The sequence below is a fragment of the Pocillopora damicornis genome, chromosome 3 (genome assembly GCF_964200805.1).
Source record: "Pocillopora damicornis chromosome 3, jaPocDami1.2, whole genome shotgun sequence".
Lineage (NCBI taxonomy): Eukaryota > Metazoa > Cnidaria > Anthozoa > Scleractinia > Pocilloporidae > Pocillopora > Pocillopora damicornis.
In genome coordinates this window covers 3,735,339-3,755,790 of record NC_142672.1, presented here as the reverse complement: position 1 = coordinate 3,755,790, position 20,452 = coordinate 3,735,339, and the positions used below count along the sequence as shown (strand labels likewise).

The 20,452-nt window shown below is 39.5% G+C and overlaps 1 protein-coding gene and 1 non-coding gene across 4 annotated transcripts; both read left to right on the top strand.

Annotated features, from left to right (window-relative positions):
• The first annotated feature begins 111 nt into the window (after positions 1-111).
• Positions 112-19,521, top strand: LOC113683660 (uncharacterized). 3 transcript variants are annotated; one of them, XM_027200924.2, is made up of 19 exons: positions 112-245; positions 1,063-1,140; positions 6,060-6,183; positions 6,659-7,380; positions 7,946-8,210; positions 8,649-8,846; positions 9,252-9,419; positions 9,936-10,261; positions 11,473-11,535; positions 12,162-12,291; positions 12,408-12,621; positions 12,958-13,157; positions 13,576-13,693; positions 14,228-14,345; positions 14,435-14,558; positions 15,351-15,577; positions 16,087-16,211; positions 18,623-18,756; positions 19,311-19,521. In XM_027200924.2, the coding sequence occupies exons 3-19, from the start codon at positions 6,105-6,107 to the stop codon at positions 19,460-19,462; spliced, it is 3,363 nt and encodes a 1,120-aa protein (XP_027056725.2). In that variant the 5' UTR covers positions 112-245; positions 1,063-1,140; positions 6,060-6,104; the 3' UTR covers positions 19,463-19,521. The 3 variants fall into 3 exon arrangements, with proteins under 3 accessions (XP_027056725.2, XP_089058362.1, XP_027056723.2); XM_089202236.1 differs by having other exon boundaries at positions 8,643-8,846; XM_027200922.2 differs by lacking the exons at positions 112-245; positions 1,063-1,140 and having other exon boundaries at positions 6,014-6,183; positions 8,643-8,846.
• On the top strand, positions 1,412-1,484 carry Trnav-uac (transfer RNA valine (anticodon UAC)). Its single transcript has one exon. It is a non-coding gene; the product is annotated as a tRNA-Val (tRNA).
• Positions 19,522-20,452: the final 931 nt, after the last annotated feature.

Genomic DNA, 20,452 nt, shown 5'->3' with positions numbered 1-20,452 from the left:
AATTACCAAACTAGGAAAACGCGTTAAAGCTCTGACAGTTATGGAAGAAATACCGATACCAGACACTGGTCAGATTTCATAATCGACTCTAATGTTTTTGTCGTTCTTTCAATTTTTTAATGCTTTGAATTTGTAACGAGCCTCATTCTTTCTCTTGACCAGGGATTCCAAGTGAAGGTCTTTTTGAGAAGCTATTGAGTAAAGCTACATTTGTTGACTTCTTGAACACCTTTCTTTCACTGCCGGTAAGGTTTACAGAACTACCATTGTTTATGAAACCAGAAAATATTAGATAATATATCAGTATTTTTACAGTCTTCGCAGTCAATTGCCTCACTACTTTGTCGCTTATTGCTGGTCTAGATCTAACATCAGCGGTTTCCAACCGGGGCCGGGTTGTTCAAAGCTGGGTTAACCCAGGATAAATGTGAAATCTAAAGGCTAAAACAAAAAATTCAGCATACTTCTTTTTCTGTAGAATTTGATTATCTGATGCTCTAAAAAAGAACAGGGAAAATTATCTCGAAAAGCCTACTCCACAAAGGAATAAAGAAACCCGGATTAAAATTTCAGCTTGATTAGCGCTAACCGGCCTTGGGACAACTGGGCCCCGATGTTCAGTTAGGAGATGCATAAGTTCTGGTTGACTCTCTTTTCTACTGTCCTGGATTATTAAGACATGGTGCAGAGAGTATGCATCGGTAATAACCGGAGATATATCTCCTTACTAACCTCATATTCTTGGTCAGTACTCTAATAAGTTACGGACTGAGTTTCTTCCGCTTGGATTTAAGGCCCAAGCACAAAGCAGGCCATAAATCCAAGCGCAAAAAGAACGAAGTTACGTAACTTACATTACAGACCAAGAAAACGAGGTTATTAATATGTTTATCACATCTCTAGGTTAAAACAGAAGGGGAAGACCTAAATTTAAAAAAAGCACTTGAATTCAGCAAGCCACACAAAGAAGTACGGACCGCCGAATTGATCAATCATGGCACACATACTAATATAACAATTAGTACTAATACCTCCATATTTGATGCATTTGTTACCAAACAGGTGTTTGGGAAAAGGTTGACCTACAATCAAGCAGACGGTTATTTCAGTGTTTTTCCTCCCCCTCCACGAACATGTTATGTAAGTAACGCTTCGAACTGATTCAGCTAAAGACTTACTTTTCGGTTCTCCCCAAAACATTTAATTTTGAAAATTTATTAGAGCTCCGTCTGAGTTGAAATTTACAACGAAAAACCGCTCCCAGACCGGTTCGTAGCCTGTAATGCACCTCGACTTGGGTTAGGAAAAGGGTATTGACTACGCTTTTTTAGTGTAATGTGCCACGGAAAAAGTAAGGACAACACTCAGAAAGTTTTTGTATTTTCTTGCTTTACTTACCTTGTACTGCGAGGTTTCTTTAGTGTAGTGGTTATCACGTCCGCTTTACACGCGGAAGGTCGCAGGTTCAAATCCTGCCGGAAACATTTCTTTTTTTTTTCACAATTCTTTCTTAACTCTTCAACGGAAAAAAAGCCAAAAACTGCTCTAAATTAGTAACATAAGCTGTTTATCGCTAACCTTCTCCACAATATGAGAATCAACACATCAGACTAATTCAGGTCTAGGATCTTTTTTAATTAACAAATAGAGAAGCTATATTAAAGTTCACACGGCAACCAGGTGGACAATCAGACATAGTTTGAAGCTACACTGGTTTGCAGATTTAATGAATGTAACCGAAGAAGTTACAATTCATAAACCCAACGTTTCGACACTCCTGTCTAGTGCCTTCATCAGGGGTGATCTAAACGCTGCAACAAGAGGTCCTTTTATATGATCACTAATTAGCGGCCTTTTTTCTGACGAGGTGTAAATAGGCGTCAGGAAGCAGACCGCCATCGTCACGATTTTAAGGAGCGTGGGCGGAGTTAATGTGCCAAGCCTCCAAACAAAGGCGCTGGTGGTAACGCCGATTAGTGGTGATAATTTTAGAATTATCCCACCCAATTGTATGGTTGGTTAGGCAAGTATGCTCCGATAAAGCTGAATTTTCCTTTTTGCAAAGAAAAACCGCTTTTTGGTGCTCTTTTAACCGTGTACCAAACAGAAACTAATCGGCGACTTAAATTTAATCGGCGATTAGCCTATTTAATCGTGGATTAGCGCTAATCGCAGTTTTGAACAACCGGGCCCTGGCGTTTTGTCTGTCCGATGTATTCGTTATCACAGTCATTGCAAGGAATAGAATAAATGGCGTCGGTTCGTTGTTCTTTCGTGACAGGATCCTTAAGTTTGGCGAAAATATGCCCCAAAGTCTGAAAAGGTTTTTGAGCAACTTTAACGTTGTGGCTATTCAAAATTCTCTTGATGGGTTCAGTAACACCCTGTATGTAAGGAATAACAGCAAAACCAGTCGCTGGTTCCCTTTCATCAAGAGCGTTACTATTTGTAACTGGTTTTTGGCAGTTACGGAGAAAAGTTTTTGTATAGCCGTTTGCCTTTAGGACATTGGAAACATATTTCCTCTCCTTAGCCTTCGAATCGAGTGATGATGGTAGACAATCAGCCCTCCTAAGTAAAGTTTTGGCTACAGACTTTTTATGGCAAATAGGATGGTGAGAATCGAAAGCGAGGTATTTGTCGGTGTGGGTGGGTTTACGGTAGACACTTGTCTCTAAATTATCCTGAACCCCTCTAGACACATTTAAATCAAGAAAGGGCAAATGTCTATCCTTTTCACGTTCAAGGGTGAATTGGATCGACGGCTCTACTGAATTCAAATGCGACAAGAGGCGCTCCGCTTCATTTCCGGATACCGCAGAAATAACATCATCGACATATCGTTTCCAGAAAAAGGGTTTAACCGGTGAAGTGGCTAAGGCCCTTTGTTCCACGTCTTCCATTACCATGTTAGCAATGACAGCAGAAACAGGCGAACCCATAGCTGTACCAAAAACTTGTTGATAGTATGTGCCGTTATATGTAAATTGCGTGGTTTTGAGGCAAAAAGACAGCAGATGAATAATATCCTCCACAGGCAAAGAAGTTCTTTGTCCTAGGGAAGCATCTTCTCTGAGTCTTCCCTCCGCAACCTTAACGGCAAGATCAACTGGGATTTTAGTGAAGAGCGAAACAACGTCGAAAGATACTAATTCATCACAAGCGTCAAGAGTTTGTTCTCTTATGAAATCCGTAAATTCGCAGGAATTTTTGACAGTGTAATCAGTATTCCCGACAACAGGCGACAAAATTCTCGCAAGATAACCAGAAATTGCATAAGTCGGAGAATTAACAAAAGAGACAATAGGTCTCAAAGGAATTCCCCGTTTATGAATTTTAGGTAAGCCATAAAAACGTGGACATAAGCCGTCACTACTGTATAACATTTTGTATGTAGAGTCACTAATTCTGCCAGCTTTTTTCAAATCAAGCAACATCTTGTTTAACTTTCTTTGAGTTTTACTGGTAGGATCAGAGTTTAAGACAGCATACGTACTCTTGTCATTAAGCAGAGACAAAGCTTTGTCGTGATATTGCTGTTTGTCCATAACCACAACACAATTACCCTTTTCAGCAGATAATACGAGCCTGTCCGGATCCTTTTTGAGAGTTATAAGCGCATTGAAAACATCCTTTTGAATGTTTTTGGGAGGAGGTTTAGCACGCCTGAGTACGCTACTTACTTCTGCTCTTACCAAATGCCTACGATCGTCGTCGAGTTGAGAGATACTCTCCTCAACAGCGGCGACAATTTCGGCGGTCGGTATAAACCAGTCGGCCTAACAATTTCGGCGGTCGGTATAAACCAGTCGGCCTAACCAACCATACAATTGGGTGGGATAATTCTAAAATTATCACCACTAATCGGCGTTACCACCAGCGCCTTTGTTTGGAGGCTTGGCACATTAACTCCGCCCACGCTCCTTAAAATCGTGACGATGGCGGTCTGCTTCCTGACGCCTATTTACACCTCGTCAGAAAAAAGGCCGCTAATTAGTGATCATATAAAAGGACCTCTTGTTGCAGCGTTTAGATCACCCCTGATGAAGGCACTAGACAGGAGTGTCGAAACGTTGGGTTTATGAATTGTAACTTCTTCGGTTACATTCATTAAATCTGCAAACCAGTGTAGCTTCAAACTATGTCAAATAGAGAAGCCTTGACTGTGCTCTGTTCTGTTATAAAGCACGCAGGAAGCGGCTAGAGCACGAAAGAAGTGTAGGGAGAAACACGAGACGTATTCGAGTGTTTCTTCCCACTTCTTGAGTGCTCTAGCCGCTTCCTGCGTGCTTTATAACAGAACAGAGCACAGTCAAGGCTTCTCTATTTGTTTTATAATAAAGTATCCGTTAAATTACCCAAGCATTACTTTCAATTTTCAAAACAAACTTTATTTCCAAAGCGAAGAAGAGTGTCGTTAGCATGTTCTATACTCTCATAAAGCACGCTACAATAAGCCAATCAGAATCCCTGTTAGAATCGTTCAAATAATCTGATTGGCTGTACAAGACTAAAGCTGTCAAAAGCGTCAAAACATCAAAGTTCAAAAACCATCAAAGTTCACATTCTACGATAGTTTACAAACTAAAATAGTTCGGCAAGTCGAATTTAACACTTTTGCCTGAAGTTTTTAAGTCTCTAATACAGAATCTTGAAGTGAAATGTTCAGTGAACTTCAGCCGAATTATGGCTCATAAAAACACGCGAGTTTTTTCACATGACAAGGTAGAAAACAAACTGTTCAAGGCGAGTGTTTTTTGAATGAACGACAGCCGAATTCACCGGAACATGAAGATCGCTCGTGATGACAGCGCCGCAAAACTCGGCTGCAGTGACTGATGTGACTTTCCACTCAACGTATCGAAAAGGATATCAGAGCAAGCTCTTATTTTTTCACTCGAAGGGTGGCCGATTTAGTTTCTGAGGCTTCCTTTACTGTGATGACCGGAGATCGCCGTGATGAGCGAGCCGCGATGAACTTCAGCATGATTATATTCGGTCAGACACCGTCATGATTAGAATGAATTTTAGCAATTATGCCAGTTTGGTTATATTTTTCATCATTTCTGTTTTGTTCTGTTTTGTTTTTGAACACTGAACTTTATATACTGTACGAGTGTTAGCTGTATTTGATTTTTATTACCGTACGTAAGCTTGCAATCTAACTGAGCGTGAAAATCTTTAAAACTCGGAATGTTTATTTTGTTTTTCCTTTGAAGATTTTCGTATCTGCTCACGTTTTAATAACGTAAATTACGGCGCCTGGTATGTTTACAAACCTTTGTTTGATTCTTCTGTTGCTACTTGCCGGCTCGCTTCAGTTCCGAAATTTCACTTTCAATTATCGGAAAAAAGCTAAAAAGAAGTCCCGGAAAAGGTCGAACATAGTACAATTGGCAGATGGCGTGACAGCTGTAGCTCAGCTCTATGCTCTATACTCTCATAGAGCACGCTCTTTCAACCAATGACAGCGCGCGTTATATCCGAACTTTATTATAAAATAAAACAAAAAATTCGTATTATGGAATGAGGAGTCTTTTTTCCCTTTTTTATTTAGCAAATTTTGATCGAGTGTCGAAAAAGTAAGACCTAAGTAATCAGTAGAGCCAATCAGAGCAAAGGAAAATATCCCATAAAAGCCGGCCAATTAAGGCTTAGAGCAAAATTATCAAGGCGAGGTTTTCATTTTATATTTGATAGGAGTAGACGATAAGATAGACAAGGAAGATTCTGTAGCAGTTCTTCGGATGTGTTAAAATCACTCAAGTTACTTGAAGCTATTTCTTTCGGAGACGTCGGCGTGATAGCTAAAATCGATATAATATTTCGTATTGATATGCGTTATTGACCAAGCGGGTTCAAGATAGTTGGACATTGGTCGAAAGGTTTTTTCTTTGCGAGGTTAGTTCGGCCGAAGAAATCGTGAGAGCTTACGACGCAGACGTCTATCTTGATATATACCGGTCGATGGTCTCTATCGGTTCATTTTGGCTTTTTTTGTTTGTTTGTTTGTTTGTTTTTATCAAACTTAGTGATGCAAGATTACCTTCTTTCCATAGCATTTACCAGAGTATCGAATCAAACAATGGGTACAGAAGGAAAGAATGCCATTTTTTTGGAAAACAGATCTTTTTCTTGTGTACTTGTTATACGTTCAGCTTCACGATGCCACTGATTACTCAGGTAAGTAGCTGTCGTAACATACAATAACCTTAACGTATGTCATAGAATCGAGAAAAAAGGCTCTCCTCGGCGATTGCTAAATTCGAAAAAAAATTAATCTGGTTAAAGAAACGAAGGTTCTCCAATAAAAAAAGGGAAAAAACATAAAAAACAAAACAAAACCAAAAACTGTAGACAAAAATCCGAGAAAAATATGGGAATCTGGGGAGGAAAAATGGAACTCCCTCTTTTCCATTCTCCCTCTTCAGCCTACTTTTCAATCGCCTTCGCCGGCTGAGAATCCTCGAAACATGTTACACACAGAATAACCGTCTACTGCAACCAACCGTTTTGATAGATTCCAAAACCGCTGATTCTTATCCTTACAGCTTTTCACCATTGTAAGTTTCAATAGTTGTTCCAAAATTGCGTCTAAAAGTGATCGTAGTTTGATCATGAAACTCCAACCTCAATTTCTTTCAACTGGTATTTTTAGGTACGTCAGTGAACAGAAATGAAGCAAGGACCTTTCTACGCACCGTGGAGGACATGCGCAGTCTGCAATTGTTTCTACGCGGCACAGCAGGGCAGAGAATCTTGATGTTTTGGATAGACGCCGAGCGATATCGCAAGGTGACAAGGAAAGAGCATAGGAGGTTCAGCTTCCGAGAGATTCAGGCTAAATATTTACGAAGTGGATCTCCCTGGGAACTCCCGGAGATCATGAAGTGGGCGAGTTTATGCGGGGTGAGCCGCCAGGGGGAGCGAGAGTCCTCCTTTAGAATTCCAAAGAACATCACAAAACGAATGTATCTTTCTGATTCCTCGATATTTTCCGAAAATGTTTTCCTCCCCGTGCAGAAGATGGCCTTGGAACGTTTGAGCAGTTACTGGCTACCGAAGTACATACAGCATAAGAAAATTCTTTTCAAAGTAATCGCTGAAAAGCGAGGCATTTCAGTTACGGATTTAATATTGCAAAACAGAAGTATAAGTCCAATTCTTGAAGACGATGATAAGCTTTCAACAACCAGCTCTGAGCAAGACATCGATAATTCCTTGTTGAAGCTTTGTGCCGTTTCCTCTTCTGAGAGTAGGGAGGAGAAACTGGAAGAATGGAGACAATGGTTTTGGGCGGGAGTCGACGGTCCCGCCGAAGATGGACATAAAATTATGCCGCCTCATGATATGCCAATGGAGCTACAACTGTCAGGCGGGGTAAATAATATGATTTTAGTTTTTAATTTGAAGGATTGTCAAATTCTTTTTTGTTGTTGTTCATCTTTAATTATTTCTAGTAGTCTATAAGCCATTCCGTTCACAAACAAAAACAGTGGCTAAACAACACAAACAATTCTGGGGTACCTTCTTCACAGAGCCTGCCAGCCATCTCCATTTGAATATTATAGCATTCCTTAAAGAAGAAATTTCTCGGCATTTATTGAAGCTGTGAGATACTATAAAGGGAAGATAATGATTCACACTTCCGTATCCGGAGGTCTTGGAAATCGAGAAGCCCTTGCGTGGATAGAATGCATATCAAGAGATTCTAAACTCTTGATTTAGATCTACAGCAACACTCGCCTAATATTATTGGTACGTGTTATAGGAGGGCGATAAGATAACTCAGACCTAACATCATATGGCTAATGGTATTTTAAGGAAAATAATTTCTCAGTCTTCTGAGTCCGGTAATCCGGTATGTATCCATCCAAACTTTTTTGACCAATTTTAGTTGTCTGATTGATGGGTAAACATCCATTTTTTTTTTTTCCCACGATAGATAAGAGGATACGAGGAGATCAGTTCAGCTCCACCTTCGAGTCCAGTCCCTGAAGAGGAAGAGGAAGAGGAAGCTTGGTCTGTGTCTAGTTCGCCGGATTCTGTAAGTCCCACAGTCTGCAGTAAGTCGTTTTCTAAAGGTTCAAGACCTCGCCTTGTTTCGCCTCCGGAAAACTTAATTGCTTCAGATCCTGCACTACCCACTTATGGCAAGCAAAGGTGGTTTAAAAAGAAGAAAAAGGAGAAAAAAACCAACGAGAAGAAAGGTGCTTTCAAGCTTTGATTTTTTTTACCAGAATTTTATTGTCACTTTATTCTGACAAGTAAAACAAGACCGTCGAACGACAAGGAGCTAATTCCCCCAAATAAGCCTTGCAGCTATGATTTTTCATACCTCGCTTCGTGATTGGTCTGGTGCTTTAAAAAGAAGGCTATCACAAGGTGCCAATCGCAAAATTCTAGGAAAAAATGTAATTTCAGTTTTTGATCGACGTCCTCTTTGGAGTCGACTTTGTTAAGGTCCCTAAATAATGCAGGCTCTCCTTGTCCAGACTCCAACCCAAATCCCCGCATAGTTCGCATGCATAGCTGTTTGCGCGACCCTCTCTTTGTTGGTCGAGATATAGTTCCAATTTCTTATTTATCAACTCCGTAAGACATCTTGTTTGCTCGTTTGAAACTGAATAATATTTTCATAGTTAAAGATGAATCCGAGGAGGAATTACTCGTTTCTCGCCCCATGCCCAACCCTCCTTTCGCCAAAATGCCTTCGTCAGCGCCTAGGAAGCTTAAGACCTTCTACGAGGCCTTGGCATCAGAAAGAAACATCATTACCGAAGAAAAGGATGAAGAACTTTATGAGTCATCGGCAGAGACCACCTCATCAAATAGGTCCTCATCAGGTGAGTCGATGAAAACGTTCATTGTCAAAATCAAAGGTCAACGTTTTCTTAAGATACCGTCAGTAGGACTTTATGTAAAAAAAAAAACCTTCTGTTGCCATTATCCTACGAAAGGGTTGACTTAAAAGTTAGAGGTTTAAAGTTGAGGTTTATTACAACCCAAGTCAACTTTCTAATTCATGCAACCACTCGAATGGTCTAGTCTTTCACTAATCTGATTAAACCCTTTTTTGTTTCCTAAATATATCCATTAATCCATTGTATGTTTTTATTCCTCCTGTGTACTTAGGTTAACGAATAATTTTTTTTTTTAGGAACGACTCCAGTGATGAAAATTATATATATATATATTTATGATGCTTCTCTGTTTTCGTAAGTCACTTGATGAAACTTTTTATTTTTCAGGGACACCTACAATAACTGTTAGCACAGCCATTCGACAAGCTTCCGCCTCGCATATAATTCCGTTTAAGGAAACTGGGAGTGAAACAGCATCAGTCGTCGGGGAACCACGTGTTCTTTACCCCAGGGATTCCAACGGAGAACCCTGTATAATTCAGCAAGCTAACAAAGGTGAGTGATGCGTATATGCATCGTTATATCATCTATAACTTAAATTATATGTAAATAGACTTATCTCAAACGCACAGCTCTAACTTGAGAGTTATAAGTAATCAGGGAACTGTACTTATTATGGTTTACTATGCTCTGTGATTAGTCTGTAAAACTTGGGCCATCTTCTCAACCAATCAGAAACTTGGTTTTACACGTTTTCACACCATCTAGGATGTTCTTTTCTTTATTCTGTAAATTCTTACTGGTTCCTGGTGATGTTTTCTTTTGTTCTGATTGGCGGTTCTGAGTACTTTGGTCAAGTGAGTAGTTCCCCCAAGCTTTCCTGCGCTTCGAGAAGTGTTTTTGCTTCACCATGAGTTTTTTGGCACCCTTTCAGCTTTGATTGGCCTATTGATTGCTTTGGATGTAGTTTCACGGTGCTCGATCGATTGAAACTCCCTCCGCTATGTTACACGCAAAATCTTGGATGATAAAACTTTGCAAACACTCACGGTGTTGCCTTTCATTCTTCAGATATAAATCTGACAGCATCATTAGCCCTAACTGCAGACAAACTGGCCGGTGGACCTCTCAGTGAATATTTAAAGAAAACGCGAGAAGAAGCAGCCCTTAGATGTCTTCAATTTTGGGAAGATTCCCAAGAGTATTTGTCACCTAGGGAAGATTTTGGCAGCCTCAGCAAATATAATTTGGGAAAGACGCTAATTGCCACTTACATTGCCCCAGATTCCCCGAGAAAAGTAACAATGAGCCCACAGACCAGAGCTGATTTAATGCGGCTTCTTCCTCTAGAACGTGGTAGTCAGTTGTTGTCAACTGTGTTGCAAACGTCCGTGCAGGTAAAAAGTATGGCTAATAAGACCTTGACACAAAGGAAAAAGACCATGATAGTTCTTTTAAGCGGGTTCACTTGGGAAAAGACAGTTGACCGAGTAAAAATTAAGTTCTCTCAAGTGGCCACAAGGGTGTTAGCAGAGGATAACCTTGATAATAAGGTTTGCGAAAGGTGACAGTATGCGAATGACGACAAAACAGTGAAATTAAATATGGACCTTTGTTTAGCGCACTGTAGAGATACAGGGACAGTGATGTTAAGTCGATTTATTGAAATTAAGATTAAGAGGCTGATAGAATTTTAAAAGGGGTTATCCACCGACGGAAGCTCATTACACCAAGGAAGTGTCTTAATTGTATAAAGGTGGCAATTTTCTAAAGAAACTGCTGTGGTGCTGCGTCGGTGGGAGAGTATATCAGGGTAATTTAGTATTATCAGCTGAGTTGATAACGTAAATTGGCCACCCTTAAGAGTTTAAAAGCTGACGTTTCGAGCGTTGGCCCTTGGTCAGCGATTGGAGGAATTGTAGGTTATGTGTGGGTTTATATGTTTCACCAATGTATAACTTTTATACATTGGTGAAACAGGGAGACGACTAGGTGACCGATTCCGAGAACACCTTCGCAAGGTAGAAAGAAATGACAAAGACACATCCGCTAGACACTCGAATCTCCCTAATCATTCAAAACAGCATATGGAAGTTTGCGGCCTTCCCCTACATCTAGGCAGTTCAGAAAGCCGCAAAACTCTAGAACAAAAATTTGTCTTTCAAATCGGCACTCTTAACCCCCACGGTATCAACGAGTGCTTTCCATTCAACAAACTTATTCTTGTTTTCTCGTCACCATATTCCCACCAATAGCGTAGGCCCATTTTTCGCATATAAACTCACACACAACCCACAATTCCTCCAATCGCTCTGACAAAGAGCAAACGCTCGAAACGTCAGCTTTTAAACTCTTTACGGTGTCCAATTTACGTTTTCAACTTAGTTAATAGTACTTAATTACCCTGTGTGTTAATTTTAACCTGACAGGAACATCCACGGTTGCCTACCGGAATATGTAAATACAGAGTTTATTTTGAAGTTTCAATGGAGTTTGGCGGTCTAAGCTGTCTGCAATTGAGAAAGTTCGTTAAGAGACATTTCATTGTATAAAATGCACGAAAATTGTTAACTTCAGGGTAGATTTTTCCTTCTTCCTCTTTTCACAGACTGTCACCGCACTGTGGAGTGAATTTATCCAGTCTGACGAAGATCATTTTGTTAATTTTGTGGTAAGATTATTGCAGCTTAGAAAGTGAAGTAACAAATAAATCGTCAAAGATCCTTGCAGAACGTTGCAATTTGATTCCCTTTTTCCTTTCAACAAATTCCTTTTTTCTTTTTTCGTTTCATTTTTACACTTATCATTGTATGTTTCGTTGTTTTTCATAAAACTAATTCAGAATTATCAAAATTACTTAAAGCTGCGAAAGAAAATCAGTAGCATCCAGGAAAAAGTCAAAATAAAGCAATTTTTTTCTTAATTTCTTTTTACAAGTCTAAAACCATTTTTATCGAGCTCGACCTTCATTCTGAATGACTTGAGTATAACATTTTCAGGTTTTCGTAGAGAAAGGAGCAGGATGGATATTGCAACGCAGATTGCTGTTCTTGCCGTGGTTTCTTTTTTTTGTTTTTTTCAAATCATAATTTGTTTTTGAAATTGCGACAGAAACCAAAGTGAAGCAGCAGAAGATTAAGAATTGTTGGCTTGCGATAGACCTAGATACTGGTGCTTCGTGAAGCCTTCCGTAGGATTTTTGTCAAATGATTCACTGACCATCATTAGAGTTGCTGCCTCTGTCCCACGAGAAATGATTACCATATTTCATTTACACTATTCCACCGTTTTTTACAGGGAGTTCCTAGGAAGAGCGCGAGAAAAAAAATGGAAGTCAAACCAGATGGGACAACTGCTAAACTGTGGGAAACCGACTGTTCTAAGCCACAGCATGCCTTCTCAGTGGCCGTTGGGCTTGGATTTTCTGGTAAGAGAAAACGGGTTTTACTCCCTACTGATTAGGTTAGCAAGGACGTGGGTGTCGCTTGAAATAGTAATCCGAATTAAATACATACTCACTATCAGTTGGTTTTATATCCTTAGGATTTTCTTTCGGTCTCGAAGACGAAGACGAAGATGAACGCGAGGCATACGAGGAGAACTTTGATCTTCCGAGTCTGAAGGATAAACAACCGGAGAACACGCAACAGAACAGGAGGGCTTCACACTTCTACGGTCACGCGATCAGGTTTGGAGAAGATGCGTTCGAGGAGAGAGCGAAGGGTAGAAGCAAGATCATCAGACCCCCGAAACCAAGGTAACACTGATTAACCCTCTAACTACCATAAGTGTCTAAGACAGAATTTCTCCTTACAATATCATTACATTATCAAGCAGAAAAGTAAGGAGAATAAAGAGAAATATCAATTGGGGGATTATTAGTTGATCCAAAGCCAAATTCTTCCAACTAAAATCACAAGAATTGTACGGGAGACAGTAAGGAGAATAACTAATGAGATCAACAGCTTCCCTTAAAAAAGAAGGATTTCATGTGCTTGTATTTTACGCCCTTTACATACAAAAGAGTGTAGCACTAACGACTTAGTAACCACACGAATATTATAATTGATAACTTTTTCCCTTGGTCTTTCAGATGCTTTAACGATGTCTTGCATAACAACCTTCAGTTGACGTGGTTCAAACGTTTCTTATCCGACAAAGGATGTGAGGCTTCCCTCATGTTCTGGCAGGCGGTCGAAAACATGAGAACAAACTGCAAGGACGGAAAGGCTCGGCAAGCCAGGGCTATGATTATAACAAAAAAATACTTTATCAACATTCCGACAACACCTGGTTAGTGTTTAGATCTTGATAAAGTCAATATTTTTCAGAGCCCTTAGAAGAGGAGTTTTGGAAGAAAGGATAGAAGTTTTCTCCGCCATCAATAATTGTACATGAAAAAAAAAAATGACACGGACCGCGTTTTGTGATCCTAAAGAGTGACCTTCACCTTACAAAGTTTTCTTCAAATGAGCTTAAGTTTTAATCAATATAGGCCGCCATTTTAATCTTGCTTAGCAACCACGTTGCCCATCCCTGACGAAGTCGAGTCCCGTACCTCGTTTTCCAACTCTTGACACCTTGTTTGCAGAATTGAGAGTAGTTTGTAGAATTTATAGTAATAGTTTGTGATAGCTAAAGCAGCAGCTGTTTGTGAACCACGTTTTGAGGTTCCTGATATACTAATAATGCACAATTTGTTCCTCTGTAGCTGAGTACCTACATTGCAAAGCTGAGATCATCCGGGACATCCCGCTATTGGACAAAGTGACTCCTCCAATGCTTGTCTCGGCTCAGGCCTGCGTGGCACGATCCATGGAGGAAAACTGGTACAGTCTCCGTTTTGTGCTGTATATAAGTGTTTCAATCCTTATGTAGGATAAAATGATTTTTTTAACAGTACCTGTGTAGCAAAACATCTCTTAGATATTTTATGTATCACTGAAAAAAAAAAATTAAATGGTGTCAACTTGGCAAAAAAGAGTCCAACAGTTCAAGAGTCCTTGCGGTGAAAAAATGGCTCTCTTCTGGTTTCATTAGTGGAAAAGTTGCTTTAGAAATTTTAAAGACCCAACATATTCGAGTACATATTTTTAAACCCAGCTAATTTTGTATGCAGAACGCCCCTGGATTATGGACAGACAAAATCCTATGCCTTGGATTAAATACTCACGGCTTAACCCGTAAAAAATTTAAAACTCATAAATCTTAAGCATTGGTGCCAAAACGACATGGTGACCAAAGGGGAGCAAGAGAGATTGTTCCTATTTATGGAGAAGTTATGATGGATATTTGTGTGTTCAATTAAAGCATTTTCCGTGATTAAATCCGAAAAAAAATAGTCACGGTTGTTCTATCATCAGGTATGCTGATTTTGTGGCCACTTTCCCGGACGACGAGGCGGATCGCGAAAGCTCTACCAAGTACGCCATGGGAAACACTCTTGCTGGAGTTTATAAGATGGCCGCTCACGGAAAAACGGTTAGTTATGACTCCAAACGGATGGTTTTGTTTCTAATAAAAGAGGTCATAATTAAGGTTTGGCTGTTTTTGTGTTTCTCTTCCTTCAGAAAGGGATGTGGGTCATGTTTGCTCATAACATCATATGTTTCCAACGAGGAATTCGCCATGCTCCCTCTCTCCGCGACTTTAAAGTATTCCTGCGAAAAGAAGCAAAGACCACTGTGGAACAGAGTGAGTACTGAATATAGCTCACATATTAATCGCTAGTACAGAGAAAAAAAATATGTAATATTTCAAAGATTTTCAGGAAGAAGGAGAAAAAACCTTATACTTTTTTTTATGCAAGAACTGCGATAAACGTGCGCTCTAAATTGAATCGATAGACACGTTTAGTAGATGAGGGTGTAGTCCTGTATCAAGCGGAACCGCAGTGAACGGTCACCCTGTATTAGGCGGTCAGTTGTCCATGTCCCGAATTTGTTTTCCCTTAATCACTGTACTTTTCACCTCTATTAAGCGGTTTGTTCATCCTTTGTTTAGTCATAACGGCCTGTTTTTATTGTCTTCCACCTGCATTAAACGGTCACTGAAAGTGGGAGTACTTAAATATACTCAAGAATACTCTTTCAAATTATTTTTTAATCCATGTTTCTCTCCCAAAATCAAATTAACTGGTATTTTTGAGCCAGATTCTAAACATTAAGTGGTCAGTTATGGCATAAAGTGACGTTGTTTATCGTTTTTTCGTAATACTCCTAATCTGTGAAACCTGTCCTACGCCGTCAACCAGTATTGAGCTGTTACCCAGCCATTCCCCATGGGTGTGTCCACTTTTGACGTTTAAATTTTCGGCTTTTTAAGGAAATATTTTAAATTCAAGCTATAGAGGATCTTTTTGTCTTTTCTAATTCTCCACAAACCCAATGAAGAAAAAGAAAGCAATTTAATACCTTAATAATTTTTTCGACGGAATCATTGTTCCTCATTGAACTTTTCTTTCTTCAAACCTCCGCCGTCATGTAGCGCACCCTACTGGGCGAGTGGTAAATAAGCAGTTTGTATACACTGATCGGTTGATAAACGACTTGGAGTTCTGGATGGAGGTTGAGCGCTTCAAAGATCAAGCTGATAATGCTGCTGCTTGTGCGATGTCTGGGAACTACACGCTAGATGATGAGAATTTACTTTTGGACAAAGCTCGCACTATTGTAAAGTGTTTTATAGATTCGGACTTTCCCCCAAGAGTACAGGTTGGTTTCCTCCCCCGGGAATATAGGTTTGTTTCGTAATAGCGAAGTGTAAAGGATCCATTACATCTTTTCGACGAAACTAAGCGGGCAGAAAGTCCAGACAGTTCTAAGTGCTTGCCTTTATCGAGCCCCTAAAAAAGATATGCACCCAATGGGTATACGAGCCTGTAGTGCTATTTGCTTTTACATTGAGTCTCAAATGTCCTCTTTCAATCATTCCAGAAAACAGTTCATCGATATCGTGTGTTTTGGCAATCGAGTATTCAAATTCCGGTTCAACAAGTGTTCTTTCTGAATTCCCGTCCCGTTCCCTAAATTTTTTTATTAACTACATTTTGTCAATGAGCCAAATCACGTTTCCAAGGTAAAAAAAAAAGACAAAAGACAAAAAAAAGAAAAAAAACATTTTAACCCTTCAAATCCCAGCTGAAAGGGGCATTAACAATCCTCTCTGCTTTTTAAACTTTTTACCTTAAGTACAATCAAACTAATTTTACTTTTTATCTAAGATCAACATTGCCAGCGATCTAGCGGAAAACATTGTAGGATTGGTACACACTGGAATCGTAGAGAGAGGCTTGTTTTATGAGGCAGCTCTTCAGGTCTTCACTCCTCTGATGTTCCTATGGAAAAAGTGAGTCATTGGCACATATGTAACACACTCAATTTGTATTAAAATCTTTTAAATTCTTATTTTTTCCCATATTTGTATTCATTGGTCATAATTTAGATATGGGAAATTGACGTGACGCAGTGTAATGCAGCTATCTAATGCAAAATCACTGGAATAGAACTTTCAGGGCAGTTTTTCGTAAAATAATCTTTCAAAATTTACAACGCCATGATGTAAGTATCCACAATGATTATCATCCAACTGTGCCAGATAGAGTACAAATAACGCGCGAATCGAGGACAGGTATCCTGCGATATTGTTCAGTTTGTTATTTTGTGTTGTAAATAAAAAACGTGTCCAACCGGTCGGCTGTGCGCGCTACGCTTTTCTAACTGCTTCGCTTTTCCCACTCCCCCACCCTGCGGGCTCGTCAAAATGCGGCACAACTCGTTAAAACACTCACCGATACTACACACCACAATATCTATCACATGAGCTTGCGGATGCTTCCTTTGACAGAAGTTCGTTTCCAGCGAGCTTTTACATTAGTCGCGTTTCAAATAAGGAATCATGGTGAAATAGATTTTTCTGTTCATTCGTTCCTTCGACATATACGCTAAATATTTGTTGCACGCTTTCAGTTATAAGATAATTAAATATCATAAACTGTTGTAAACAAAAAACTAATATAGTTAGATCAAGCGCAAGTCTGAAGGTTAAAAAATTTTCGTTACACTTGTGATGAAGTATTTTGTTAGCTCAGTACGATTAAGTTATTCGTTTATATTTAACTTGTAGATACGAATTCAAAGTCCAAATTTATTTAGGTTTAAGCCGTCGCCATGAGTTCCCAACTTATGACAGTCTTGTGTAACTATCACAAGTGGAAGTGCTTCAGTTGTTTACCTTCCTCAATTGGACCCGCGTGAACTACTTACGCAGCGAGACTCATGTAAAAGTGTTTGGGTTAGAGTTCTAACAAAAAATGTTTAACCTTCCAAGGTCAATTGGCCAGTAATGCTTACCGCTGATGAATATTAATCTCGTACCCAGATCCTACCGTGTAACTGACATGACCGTGGAAAGTCTGGGTACGAGACTAGATGAATATATGAACATGTATTTTAGAATTCACTTCAGTTGAGAGTCAGTGTAAAATGTGTAATCAGTGAGAAGAAGAAGAGTGAGAATCAGTGTGTAAGAATCAAAGAAAGAGAAACGGAACAGAGTAAGAGTCAGACAGTCAGAGTTAATCAGATTGAAGTGAGTTTGTTGTAAGTAAGATTTTCTTAGAGAAAAGATATCAAAGATGACTGAGAGAAGACATAAATATGTAAACGATCTTCGCAGTAAAAAACTCTACTTAAGCATGAAATTAGAAGATCCTCGCAGCTAAGAACACTACTGAAACTAGTAGTTGTAAATAGGACCTGAAAAAAATTCAGGCCCGTACGGGATTTGAACCCATGACCTCTGCGATACCGGTGCAGCGCTCTACCAATTGAGCTAACAAGCCAACTGGGAGCTGGTAAATGAATTGGGTACAAATAAACATCCAAGTGAATGAAGAATTTAGAACTAAATTCTTCATCTACTTACGCAGTAATGTAAATATTATATGTATATATATAATATATATATATATATATATATATATATATATATAACTAACTGCAGACAGTACTGTTTCGGCCTTCTGGGCCTCATCAGTGCAGTGCTGAAGATAAGATGGAGGTAAGGCCATATAGCTACCCCAAGTGATCTCACACATGTGGGATCATCTAAGCCATGCCAGAGTGCTCAAACTAGAAAAACTAGTGAGCATGCATAATGCTAGCAGCAATGACTCATCCTAGTAGAGTGCTCGATTTGGACATGAAAGCAAAGCTTTGTATGCCAAAAAGCTATATATATATATATATATATATATATATATATATATATATATGTACGTACGTACGTATGTATGTATGTATGTATGTATATTTAAATGGGATTTGAACCCATGACCTTTGCGATACCAGTGAGGGTAATGGCCTTATTCTCACCACTGCTTAAAGTCGTGTTTATTACTGCGAAGGTCGCTTTCATGTTCATATTTTAACCCGAAGTTCACATACATGATCTTCATACACTCACAGTCGTTTATTCTTCCCTTTACGGGTTTATTATGAGCCAACATCATGACAGTTGGCTTGTTAGCTCAGTTGGTATAGTCGCGTTAAGTACTGCCAAGATCGTTTTCTTATTCATTTCTTAACCCGCAGTTCACATATTTGATTTCAAATATTCATAGTCATTTGAGTGAAGACAGGTTGAGAGTCTTTAGTTCCTTTGATAAAAGTGTATTGCGGTATGTGGCTCGCTTACGTGTCATTGTGACCCAATATACTCTGTGGAGGATTTACTAATACACTATTCTATTGCTTTAGATATTCAGCAGAACTAATCTCCAAACAGAGAGACGAACCGACGTGTTCCACCCCAGTAAAGAGATCCGCCTCGAGAAAACGAGTCATGTCGACAATTGGTGGAATGCCGTACAGAAAAATTTACGCAGTAAACGGTAGTCACAAATTATTACTTGGTTTTGGGTGCTAGGAAATAAATGACTACTGAAAACTTTCTTCTTAAATGGTACATGATATACATCATATGTGACATGTGGATATTAAGACGCGAAAAGGTTCTTACAAATAAATTATTATCAAAGAATCCGTAGAGCCTGAAGCTAAAATGGCGGATCCATTTTCAAGATGCACGAAGCCCCTGTTTTAAAAGGAGGGTAATTGCAAAGCTTTTGATGTGAAAATCATACTCTATTCTCCACAGACTTGACCCATCTTCGCAAACAGGTATTTTGCACTTACCCTTATTCTGAAAACGAGGGTTTTAGAACTCGGAAAAGGCGTATTGAATAGAAACATTCCATTGATCAACCCAGGCCTCAGCGACTAGTATCAGTCATTGCTTTTTCAACCGCGCGTCTGTCTGGAAAGTGATGGGTGCGATTTAATAACGTCGACGTCACAGCTTGGAGAAAAACCCTCGATTAACAAACCTTAGAATGTCTGAGAACTAGTGCCCAAGCCTTCCTAATGCATTCTGTATCTTTTATAGAGGACTCTGAGCTACACTGGTCATTCTCACTGAACCACGGTCTCCGCCTCATCATGCCTCTTAGGCTCATGATGGCAAAGCGCGTTACCAATCAAATGGGCGGACGGTCTGATCATGTGTCGAAAGTCTCAATCCAGGGACCTACACCATGACTAAACACAAGAATGTATTGGAATTTAACTGAAATAAACAGGTTCCCGTATGTTTTTCATGCGTTGCATGGTTTCTGTGTAAAATTATTGAGTGGACTTTGTTTCCATGTACGTTAGCCTGCGTTCCGGTCTTACCTGCCTTATATAAGCTACGCTGACGAAACGTGAGCATAACGGAAGTAACGCGTAAGTCTTGGTCGAAAGAGCGCGAACAAATATCTTCTATTCGCTCCCATGCCCACGCGAAGATCCCACTCTGCTCATGCAGGCCATACTGGTTTTGATTTTAGTTTAAAACAGCGGTGGTTTTCGGAAGCCTCAAGCTGCATCTCTAATATTAAGTTTTAGTACAGCAAAAGTAGAGGAAAATCTACATAGTAGTCATAGATACAGAGCGTGAAGCAGATGAACTAAAACCGAGCTAATCGGCCTCAAATCAGCCCGGAAAGCTCACGCGTTTCAAAGGAAAAACTTCTCAAGAGAGGTAAGTCTGTTTTTATTTAAAACTAGTTCTGATCTTTAGGTTGAGAACGCAACTGTAAATTGTCATACAAATCCTTATGACATTATCATTGCATAGTGTAACATGATACACTTTTAAAATGTCTGCTCCTAAAGGAAACAGTAAGTTTCGTTTTCCAACTGTTTCCCGAGAGGCCATTTATTAAAAGTGCTTTGTTTTACGTCCACAAAGTACGAACGTAGAAAAAAAAAGCGAAAAATGAGCGTATTAAACACCTCAACATATAACTAACGGGTTATACGAACTAATTCCTAATTGGGCAAAACGTTGGCTGGTGCCAATTAATGAAAGTAAGACGGATTGTCTTTTCCGCAAAGATTTATGTCAGTTTGTTGTCTCTTGCCTTTTCACGCTCAAGGTTGAAGTGGATAGACGGGTCCACCGAATTCAAATGTGACAGATTTACGTCCTTGAGGTAAATGGCTATGCCAAAACTTTTCTTCGTAACTGCCAGGAACCAGTTACAA

What these genes read in the sequence shown, in the direction of transcription:
- LOC113683660 (XM_089202236.1), top strand. Translation starts at nt 6,105, where the DNA reads ATGCCATTTTTTTGGAAAACAGATCTTTTTCTTGTGTACTTGTTATAC. An exon ending in CGTTGGGCTTGGATTTTCTG is followed by an intron (nt 12,292 to 12,407) that starts GTAAGAGAAAAC and finishes TTATATCCTTAG; the next exon opens with GATTTTCTTTCGGTCTCGAA. An exon ending in TGGCCGCTCACGGAAAAACG is followed by an intron (nt 14,346 to 14,434) that starts GTTAGTTATGAC and finishes CTCTTCCTTCAG; the next exon opens with AAAGGGATGTGGGTCATGTT.